This window comes from Leptopilina heterotoma, unplaced genomic scaffold (genome assembly GCF_015476425.1).
Source record: "Leptopilina heterotoma isolate Lh14 unplaced genomic scaffold, ASM1547642v1 Lhet_54, whole genome shotgun sequence".
Lineage (NCBI taxonomy): Eukaryota > Metazoa > Arthropoda > Insecta > Hymenoptera > Figitidae > Leptopilina > Leptopilina heterotoma.
The window spans coordinates 6,099,044-6,111,056 of NW_025111118.1; the positions used below are offsets into that span (position 1 = coordinate 6,099,044).

The window sequence follows — 12,013 nt, forward strand, 5'->3', positions numbered from 1 at the left end:
AATAAGAAATTTAATTAATTAGTAATTCTGTTAATTAAAATTGAAAGTAGTTAACAATTTCATTATAGGGAAAAATTTGTACTCATTTTAGAATAAATTTTCCACTCGAAGTGAAATGAATTGTCATAACAAATTTGTTAAAAATAAAGAAAAAACCAAGCAATATCAAATTTCTGCATATGCTTGTTTTGCATCGTAATGCAACAAACGCGACACGTGGCAAATTGTTTTAAGACACTTGTGACAAATGTAAGACATTTAACTTGAAACGGCTTTTATAAATGTGCACAATGATTTATCGATTAATTCGCTTGCTTTTAAATTCATATATATTGAATCAATAGAATTCTGAATTTCATTAAAATAATTATTTTATTTTGTAAATTTAAAAGAAAATAAGAATAGTTTTATTGCGTGGGTGAATTACCTAATTTCAATTATAAATAAAATTTAAATTGTGTCAAGTGAAGATGGAATTGCTTATTATTAGTTAATTAATAATGTTTATATTTATTGTATTAATAATATAACAATAATTATAATAATAATTATTATTATTAATTATTATCGCGTTCCGTGCCATTAATACTCTACACTGAAAAAAAATTTATTTGATTCAAATGAACGATTAATTGACTATTATCAATTAAATATTTATTTGAATCAAATAATATTTATTGGAGTCAATTAAATGATATTTGAACCAATAATTTCAGTATTTGAAGCAAATATGAACTGAACCATTTAATTGACTCCAATAAATATTATTTGATTCAATTAAATATTTAATTGATAATAGTCAATTAATCGGTTATTTGAATCAAATTTAAATATTAAATATTATTAAAAAAAAAGTTATTTAAAAGTTTTTAAATATTATTATTTTGATTTAATTAAATATTTAATTGATAATAGTCAATTAATCGGTTATTTAAATCAAATTTTTTTTTCAGTGTAAATAAATGAATTTATTTTAATTGTAATAATAGTAATAATAATTAACAAAAATTAAGAATAATAATTAATAATAATAAATTTAGTAATTAATTAATTAATTGGTTTAAATAAGAATTAGTAAATTTTAAAATGGAGGAAAAGTTTGTTTGAAGTAAAATTAGTAGTGGCTATTTAAACGTAATGTAAATGTGGTATTTAATATGAATTTTCTTTTGTTATTCCATATAATTTTATTTTAATATTCCATTTAAAAACTGTCACTTTCCTCTTGATAAGAAATTTTTATGTTTAACCACTTTAATAAAAAAAAAAAATGTTTACTTAGCTGTTTCACAATTTCTATAAATAAATTTTTTAAATATTTTCAATTAAGGATTAATTAGTTAGAAACATAAATTACCACTGCACACGAATAAAATAATTTTTTTGACAGACGTTCGAATATTTTTTAAATTTATTTGAATCTTAGAAAGTAGAATTAATATTGAACCGAATTTTCATAGAATAAAATTTTTTTATTATTATTATTATTATTATTAAATTATTATTATTATTATTATTATTATTATTATTATTATTATTATTATTATTATTATTATTATTAATATTATTATTTTTATTATTATTATTATTTTTATTATTTTTATTACTATATTATTAACTGCAATTTTATTTCTAACAGAATTTCTAATCAGAATTTGCAATTAAAAAAATTTTTATGTGTGGATTTATATTTTTTAATGATTATTTTGAAAAATTTCTTAAAATAATTATTTACAATAATTTTATTATTAATTTATTGAAATATTTATTTTAAGATTTAAAATTCCCGCGAAAATACCTTGAATATTTAGTTGAAGATACATTTTGGTGCTAATTTACAAATTAATTAATTTCAATTTTATTTTTGATTGATTACATTTAAATTTCGCGCGAAAAAATTGTAAAGTATTTTGGCGCGAAATTAAAAAATGAACCAATCACGATTAAGAAATTCTGATTGTTTTGAATTTCGCGCCGGAAAAAAATTGTTCATATTTTGGCGCGAATTTAAAAATTTTTCAATTTTTCACTTATGGTTTTTTAATAAGAATAATAAGAATTGTGTAAATTATGGAATTAATGCGTAAATTTGTAAAATTAAATTTAAAAATTCGAGGTATTATTAATTGATTGACAATTGTTAAGTAAAAATAGTAAAAATTTTGTTAAGTAAACAGAAAATGAATTGTGCTATATTGTAATGCCATTTTCGACCTTTGCTTGAAGATTAATCAGGGTGTGATAGGTACTATTATTGGATGAAGTTAGTCACGAATTATCTAAATTTAAATTGAGATGATCTAACTTTAGATATTTGCGATATATAAATGTGAATGTGTGTGTGATTGACCTAGCTTCATGAAAGGTGGATTTTGGTGTCTGGAGTTGTCGTGTTTTTAGCACAGTTCTCTCTCCTCTTGATGATCAATATTATAAGCCCTGTGCTTTTCTGTATAAACGAAACGACAACGACGACGATGAGAACGACGACGACGACGACGACGACGACGACGAAGTTCCAATCAAAAATTGTACTCGCGCAGAGTCCGTAACGTGAAAATTCCATTGAGCAGACGCCGTTACGTCATTTCGCCAACGGGAAATGACGTAGGCAACGGGTTCGGCCCCCCTTTTGCACATTCCAGAATGCGCTCTAGGCCAACCTATGATGATGAACGTCGTGACCTCGCAGAAGGCTATTGAGTTCCTTTGCTAATGTTCAATTCTCCATTTTGTTGTTGTTATAATTTCGCACATGCTATAGAGTCTGTTAGAGAACTTGAAAGTATCCGTTATATAAACGTTAGAATCTCTTCGAGTCTGGAAAAACGTGTTTGTTGTTGTCTTTTTTCCGAATCGAAATAGAGAATTTTTTTTTATTTCCATTTTGTCAATTGGTAATTTTGTTTTAATTTTCTGTAGATTTTAATTATAATTAATATAAGTAATTATAAAAAATATAATTATAATTAATATATTAATTAATAATTATATTTTTTAATTATGTACATCTATAGTGATAAATGAATATGTACTTTGTTATTTGTACCAAGAAATGATTGAGAATTTTAAAACAAAATTTATCTTTGTTGATAAATTTGCAAATTTTCGAGAAATTTGTGAATTTTTAATCCTTTTTGAAAGTGATTAGATTAGAAATCTGTTGATTGGGAATTATTTAGTGAATTGTTTATGTCTTACCTTAATTATAAATAATTATCGCAGACAAAAAAAAGAATTCGAAATTTCTTTTTGGAAGCAGATTTTTTTTCGCTTGTTACGCTCCTGAATGGCCTCACCCCTCTTTCCTTGTAGATGATATACCCGGGTGACACCAGTTGGCAGCACTGCTTTTGCCTACGCACACGTGCAAACAAGGCTACTTGCTATTTGGATTGTGATCATTGAACATTCACTCTCGTTTTAGTTATTATATTATTATATCTGTGTTGTGTTAGATTCTATTGAATTTTAATATTATTTTAATTACTTGACATTTGCAATTTTTAGGGATATGACTAAATGTTTGATGTTTTTTTTTTTTTTTTTTTTGAACAATTAGAAAATTGTACTCTCTCGTTTGACAATTGAAGACTTATTGTTCGACACGCATATGTGAGCAATCGACGCGCGACTTCCTTCGTCAACGTCACACAATTTCCGGTGTTTCGTGTTCTTTTTTTCAATTTTGCATTTGCAGGAAGTAAAAGAAAAATTTAAATAGTCTTGTTTCGAATGCTTACAAATCGTTATATTGAAGGCAAAAACAAGTGTCTTTTTTTCTTAATAACACGTGATTTTGAATCTTTTGCAATATTGTTTGCAATTCTTATTTATTTTTAGCCAGTAATGGTAAATATTGAAAGTATTTTTTAGTGAAGGGGAACATAACCTAAAAATAGGAATTGTACGAATTTCTTTTTTCGTACTCGTTAAATTACAAGAATGTATCGAAGAAATTTTTATTAATCGTGCATGAGAGAAACATTTTTTTGCTTGCTTCCATCTGGACGCTCATTGTCATTGCAATTGTCTTGTAAGTTTGTTTTTTATACAATAGTGTTACATTATCGAGTTTCAACTTAATACTCATGAAAAAGCTCTCTCGGGGAAACCTGTTGCGCCTTTAATTCTATATCCTTTTTGATAAATGACATTTTGAAGTAAATTAAAAATGAGAAAATCTTGTCAATTTTATTGCACATTTTGAGATAAAGAATTGTATTTGTATACTAAATTATTATGAATTTTTCAGGATCGGATTTTCATGTTCCGAATCAGAGTTACGGTGCCCAGCCAGGTGGGCAAGTGGGTGGTGGCGGGGGCAACGTCGGTGTCCCAGGAGGAAGAGGTCCTCCTCTAGGAGGAATACAGTCTATAGGACAAACGCAAACAGGAATTCCTCCAGGTGGTCCTGCTGGTGGACAGCATCCACCTCCACAAGCACCGACACCCGGTGTTCAGCCACAACAACCTCAGGGTCCAACCCCCACGACAACACCCCCTGTACATACACCTTCGCCTCAAGAAATGGGGAAACAGGGCCACTTACAAACCGTTTTCGTTGCTAATCAACAAAGGCCAACCTCACAAGTATGTTTCAATTAACGAAATTAATTATTTTACTGAAAAAAGAAAAATTTTGCCTTCCAGAATGTCTTTGCAATTCAAAATGTGAAAAAAATCAAAAGACAAATCCAAAGTGTAAACAAAAGAAAGACAATCCAAAATGTCGAAGAAGAAAAATTCAGAAAGAATTCACAAATACAAAAAAAATAGGGGTAATAGGGCTCGAAATAGGTTCAAAAATTTGCTTAAAGTCCGTAAAAATCAATTTAAAAAAAAAAAGTTCGTAATTTGATTGAAAAAGAACGAAAAGTTTTGTTCAAAAAATTGAAAAAATCAAGTCAAAATTTTGATTATCTATTTAAAATAATTAAATTCTTCAAAATTCAATTATTTTCAAAAATTTTGAAAAAAATTCTTGGCAAAATTCAATGATTTTCAATATCTACTATTTTAATAAAATTCCCCAAAAGAATTCAATTATTTTAAAAAAATCTTAATAAAATTCTACCCAAACATTAAATTATTTTCATAAAATAATTAACATTTCACAGGAATTCAATTATTTACACTTTTTTTTTATAAATTTCTTCGCAATCATTCAATTATTTTCATAAATAATAAAATTTTTACGGGGATTCAATTATTTTTTTAAATAATAAAATTCTTTTTAGGAATTCAATTATTTTAATAAATAATAAAATTCTTTTTGGGAGTTCAATTATTTTTATTATAATTTTAATCGAATTCTTGGAAAAAATTTTTTATTAAAATTCATCAAAAGAATTGAATTATTTAAAAATTTATTGATAAAATTGTAAAGAATTTACAAGTAATTGAAATTTAGTAAAATTTCTAATATATATTTCATTGAAGAATTTCCGAATAATTGAAATTTTGTAAAATTGAATTGTAAACAAATGAATTTGAAAATTGTCAAAGAACTTTTTCAAAAATTATTAAAAATAATGTATATTTATAGAAGAATTTTAGTTAGAAACACGAAAAAAATTTAATTTTGGAAAAGTTACAAATTATTGCAAAAATTCATTTATTTTTAAGAGTAATAATATTCTTCGTAAAAATTAAATACTGTTCAAAAACAATAACATTTTTCTTAGGGTTTCAATTATGTTCGCAAATAATAAAACTCATCGCGGAATTTCAATTATTTTTAATATAATTTTAATCGAATTTCTCGAAAAATGTAATTATTCTTCAAAATTTTATTAAAATTCGTCGAAAGAATTCAATTATTTAACAAATTTGATGATAAAATTCTTTATGGGAATTGAATTTTAAGAAACATTCAATTATTCAATAATTTGTTTATTTTTGTATTTAAATAATTGAATTCTTGTAGAATTTTGTGATAAAAATGTATTCAACAATGAATTTCAATTAAAATTTTAGATAATAATTGAATATTAAAAACAATATAGCGTGAATTTTTAGAAATAATTGAATTTTGAAATTAATTTTTTTTTAAATAGTTTAATTGAATTTTTTTATATTTTAATTATTTTTATATTATTTTTTATATATTATTTATATTATTGTTAAGTTTTTATTTTCTAATATACATTTAATTGAAGAATTTACGAATAATTGAAATTTCGTAAAATTGAATATTATAAACAAATGGATTTGAAAATTGTCAAAGAACTTTTTCAATAATTATAAAAAATAATGGATTTATAGAAAAATTTTAGTTAAAAACACTATAAAAAGAAATTGAATTTTGGAGAAGTTACAAATTATTGCAGAAATTCAATTATTTTCAAAAGCAATAAAATTCTTCGTAGAAATTTAATTATGTTCAAAAATATTAAAATTCTTCTTAGGAATTCAATTATTTTCACAAATATAAAAAACTCATCGCAGGATTTCAATTATTTTTAATAGAATTTTAATCGAATTTCTCGAAAAATATAATTATTTTTAAAAATTTTATTAAAATTCGTCAAAAGAATTTAATTATTTAAAAATTTATTGATAAAATCCTTTATGGGAATTGAATTTTAAGAAACTTTGAATTATTCAATAAATTGTTTTTTTTTGTATTTAAATAATTGAATTCTCGTAGATATTTCTAATAAAAATTGATTTTCATTTCATAAAAATGAATTTCAGTTAAAATTTTAGATAATAATTGAATTTTAAAAGTAATATAGCTTGAATTTTTAGAAATAATTGAATTTTGAAATTAATTTTTTTGAAAATGTTTAATTGGATTTTTTTATATTATTTTAAGTTTTTATTTTCTAATATATATTTAATTGAAAAATTTACGAATAATTGAAATTTTGTAAAATTGAATATTGTAAACAAATGGATTTGAAAAAGAACTTTTCCGAAAATTATTAATAATAATCGATTTAAAGAAGAATTTTAGTTAAAAATTGTTGAAAATAATATTTAAGTTGATAATGATTTTATCACTCGGTCATCTTTAGTTATTATAAAACATGAAGAAATCGATTACTCCGAGTCGAAGGAGTTATCTATTTCTTCACGTTTTATAGTTATGGAAAATTTAATTTACCGTTTTAAGTAAAATTAAATATTATTTTCTCTTATTTGACTTACTGGTTCGAGCTCTGATTTAGTGAAAAAAAATTTCAAAAGAAGAATGGAATTGATAAAGTAGATTTCTAAATTACAAGGGTAACCTTTGACATGTCCTTAATTGGCGAAATTGTTGTAGTAATGAAATGTAGGATGGTGAAAAAAATTTTGTTATTTCACAGGGTTACTATCAAACGGGTCCGAGACCTCAGCAACCAAGAGGGATGAATCACAGAGGTGGTCAGGGTGGCGGTAGCACCCAAGTTTTAAGCATGGGTGGAGCTCCTGGCGCGAGTGCTCAACAAATGCAATATTCACATCCTAATTTTCCAGGAATGTACGTCCAAAGTCAACTTTCTAATCTTCAACCTCAACATCAACAACATGTAAATTATCCCATGTCCATGCCGGTAAATATTAATTTTCATTTAAAAATCTAAATCAAAAAAATTAATTTTCCTCTAACTGAAAAAATAAAATTTTTCCATTTTTATTATTTAATATTTTATTGAAAAAATAAAAAAATACATTTTATTTTTTTAAGTAATATGCAGTTATATTTATTATTTATTTTTTCAATAGGAGGAAAATTAATTTTAAATATAATAGTTACTGATAATTATAGTAAAAATATTTATTATCTTCAGATTATGTATTAGGAATTTGTTTTGATTTATTTAGTAATTTTTATCTTTTAGATTATTTAATGTGAATTTAGTTATTTACAAATACTGTTAGATTTGGAATAAAAATAAATTTTCAAATTTGATTTATTTAGAAAAATTTTTAGTGAATTGAGAGAATAAAAATAATTTTTAGAATTTATTTGATTTATAAGAGTTGTTAGTAGAATGAAGAAAGATTTTATAATTTTCGTCTGTTTTCAGTTGCGGCCTCCTCAACCGCATCATAGTCAAGGACAAGGCCCATTTTATCAATACCCACATCCCCCAGCCGCGATTGTTACGAGTCCTTATTTTTTTTCACATCAATGTAAGTATTTTAATATTTTTCTTGTCATTAAATAATGACTTTTTTCATTTATTTTGATTTTTTTTGTTTTCTTTTTGATTTAGAATGAGATTTAGATTTATTTTAGAATTTACAACAATCTTAATAGACAAAAATAAAAATGTATCCTTTTCTAATTTTTTAGCAGGTAATTTTGCATTATATCCGGTGAATCATCCATTCGTTAGAGCGGCTTCTGCAAATGCTGTCAACAGTAATGCGCAACATATGCAAGGACAATTGACAAATGCTCAGGGAAGTACTGTTGTTCCTCAAGGTACCCTTCAGCAACCTGCACAACAACCCCAGCAAATGCCAACGATGATACCCGTAGCACCATCGGGTGAGTTTCTTTCAGAAAATTTTTATAGAGATTGTTTTTTTTTTATTTTATAATACAGTTTTTTTACGAGGTAAAAACAACACAGACTAAAGTAGAAAAAATTTTAATTATTCAGGAACTTGGTAGTGCTTTTTAATTTCTAGAAAGAATTTTGCAAGTTTTATTATAAATATCGATTGTAAATGTTGTATAGAAATTATAAAGAGTTCAAAATTCTTATGGTCGAATTTCTATTGAGAAAAGATTATAAAAGTAGAAAATTTGACCGAGAAATTTTTATTAGATCGTTTGTAATTTGTATCAAAGGAAAGTTAAATATTTGTAGAAGATCCTCTACTTTACGGAATTTTTTTTAAAAAGAAAATCTGTATTTTGTAGAATTTCTATTTAATAGAATTTCTGTTTAATCAAAATTTAATTTAATAGAATTTCAATTAATGGAAATTTAATTTGATAGAATTTCCATTTAATAAAAATTTAATTTCATAGAATTTCTATTTGATAAAAATTTAATTTCATAGAATTTCCATTCAATAAAAATTTAATTTCATAGAATTTCCATTTAATAAAAATTTAATTTCATAGAATTTCCATTTAATAAAAATTTAATTTCATAGAATTTCCATTTAATAAAAATTTTATTTCATAGAATTTCCGTTTAATAAAAATTTAATTTAGTAGAATTTGTATTTTATAGAATTTCTCTTTATTAAAATTTTAATTTAATAGAACTTTTATTTAATAAAATTTCTCTTTAATAAAATGTTTATTTAATAGAATTTATGCTTAAAAAATTCCTATTTGACGAAATTGTTTAAAAAATCGCAAATTTGTTTCGAAAAATCGAAACATTTACTTACCTGAATATTCATTTAGCAGAATTTTTTTTAAGCGAATTCGTTTTTAAGAAATTTTCTAATTAATTGAATTCTTATTTAACAGAATTTTCATTTAATGGAAATTTTATTTAGGCGACTGTTTATTAAATAGAAATAAATTATATCATTTTTATTACATTTAAAATTTTAATATAATTAGTATACATTCAAAAAAAATTATCCTTTATGATCACAATTTTACTTAGAATTTTCATTTCATCGAATCTCTATTAATTTGAACTTAAAGATATTAGAATTTGATAAAATTGTCTAAAACATCAAATTTCAATTTGACAGAAAAATTTTTGTCACGTTTATTATTAACTAATCAAAAATAATTCTGAGTGTTGTTTGAATTTTTCAATTCGCCTAGAAAAGATTGTTGTATTTTTACTGTTTTAAATTAAAATTCAATGTTTTGAAAATTATTTTAATTTAGAAGTTCTGAAAGTTTATTTAAATTAAAATTTAAGAAATAAAGAGCTTACTCACTTAAAAATTAGCCTGAGTTAAAATTCTATTTAATGAAAATTCGCCTAAATAGAAATTATCGTGAATAAAAATTTGGTTAAATTAATATTCTTCGTTTCGTTAAATTGAACAGTATTAAATAAAAATTGGACTGCTTAAAAGTTTTATTAATTAATATTGTTGGTGTTAATTTGGTTAATGTAAATTTGATTGACAGAGCAAAAATTCGGTACAATAGTTACATTATTATTGACAAAATTAAAAATTTTTAAATAATGTTAAATGTTGAAAATTTTGTTTAATTAAATTCAATGAATTATAGAAAGTGACGAAAAATTTGAACAAAAAAAATCGTATTTAATGAAACTTTAAATTAATAAAATTACTTAAGTAATGAAATAATTAATTAATAAAATAATTAATTATCTAATAAAATATTTATTTTAAATATTACTCTCGAAAAAGTTTATTTACACATTATTTTTACTTTATAAAATTCGTCCTGATGTAAAATTTAATTAATTAGAGATTTAGAAAAAACAACAATATTCATATTGTAGAATCTCCCTGTATATAATAATTATAAACTTTTACTATCTTTCCTTGTACAAGAATGGATATTAAAAATTCCCATTATACAAATTTATTAAAATTTTTAAGTCTAAATTTGAAATATTTTTCTTCTTTATTATCTTATTTATTATTTTCACTTATCTTTCGTTTACGTCATTTTATTTTAGCGACAATATTGGATAGTATTTATTTTATAATTTAATATTTAAAGGAAATAAAAAAAAAACTAAAGAACATTGTTTATGGTAATAATATAAAATGTAGCAAATAATAAATTTATTATTTCCTATATAATTTATAATTAAATTATAATTTATTTAAATTTATGAAATTTATAATTTTCGGTTTAATTTAATTGTAAAAGGAAAATATTTATTGGAAGAGTTTAAAAATACGTTCTAAAATGAAAAAAATATTAAATTATCAATATAGATAACTATAGTTTTGGAGTTAATGAATAGATATTTAAAATATAATTAGTGGTTGGTAACTAACGGTTTATTGCACTCTATTATATTATAATAATAATAAGAAGAAGAAGAAGAAATAGAGAAAATGTGACAAAGCGACAAGGTTATTAATCCTTTTTCCTTTATGATTGTATAAAGGTCGCGTCAAAGTCGTGGTAGTTTTTCTATTTGAAACTTAATGTAAAAATAGTAACGACTTTAACGTGTCCTTAATTGTTAGTTTTTCAAAATTTTGAATATTGAATAAAGTAGATGAGGCGCTGCTGCAAATGCAATTTTAAGTATATGACCTGCTATTCTCCTCCCACTTCCGAGGAGCGAGAGTTTCTTAGAATTTGGGACTACTGTTTTCGTGGTTGGTTCTTTATACCCTTAACGCTTTAGAGACCCACTCACACAACTTTAGTCCACAGTTCTGAAACAGGTCCGTGGCTTTCGGAATTTCCGTTGTTGGCAGATTTGAACAGTTCCTTGCACAACGCCAAGGAGATTGTGTGCCATCAAATTTTATAATTTTACAAATTTGCTTTTAACGTGATTGATTTTAATTTTTTTTTAACTTTAATTTATTTATTTATTTAACGAGTCGAAATTGTTATTTTATTTTCAAACAATGTATATTTCTAATAATAAATATAAATTGTACTTTGGTATGTGATTGTTTTGTATCTTAAATAATTGAATTTAAGAAAGTGTGATTAGTGCAATTTTTTAAATCTAATTTTCTGTGTTTTTCTTTTAAAGAAGTATTCACGGGTCATAACGGAGGTGCATCAGGTGCGTCTAGTGTCACAAATAGAAATAAGAGAAGGTCGAATGCCATCCCAATCATCCATCCTGAAACTGGCGAATCTGTCAGCGATCAGATTTACAATGAAATCGCGAAAGGAGTTGTCGATAATCGAGAGGCTCCTCAAATGCAAGTGAGTATCTAAAATTTAATTTTTATAAGTAAACGATTCGAAGAATTTTCGTATTTCTAAAATTGTAAAATTTTAAACACTATGACTTCTAATCGGTTACTTAACTATTTTTAAAAATTTTATTTATTTTTACGTAAAAAAAAAGTTGTGGAGGAAAATATCTATTATTAAATCAATAGGGATATTTTCCTGAAAGATTTATTGTTTCAA

The 12,013-nt window shown here is 23.7% G+C and overlaps 1 protein-coding gene across 1 annotated transcript in view; it reads left to right on the plus strand.

Moving 5' to 3' along the window:
- Positions 1 to 12,013, plus strand: part of LOC122508359 (eukaryotic translation initiation factor 4 gamma 3-like) — a 42,973-nt gene that overhangs the window by 7,458 nt on the left and 23,502 nt on the right. The window contains exons 2-6 of the mRNA XM_043621651.1: positions 4,256 to 4,593; positions 7,317 to 7,544; positions 8,022 to 8,127; positions 8,291 to 8,488; positions 11,625 to 11,803. Of these exons, the coding sequence (XP_043477586.1) occupies positions 4,256 to 4,593; positions 7,317 to 7,544; positions 8,022 to 8,127; positions 8,291 to 8,488; positions 11,625 to 11,803 (1,049 nt within the window). The remainder of the gene's footprint in view (positions 1 to 4,255; positions 4,594 to 7,316; positions 7,545 to 8,021; positions 8,128 to 8,290; positions 8,489 to 11,624; positions 11,804 to 12,013) is intronic.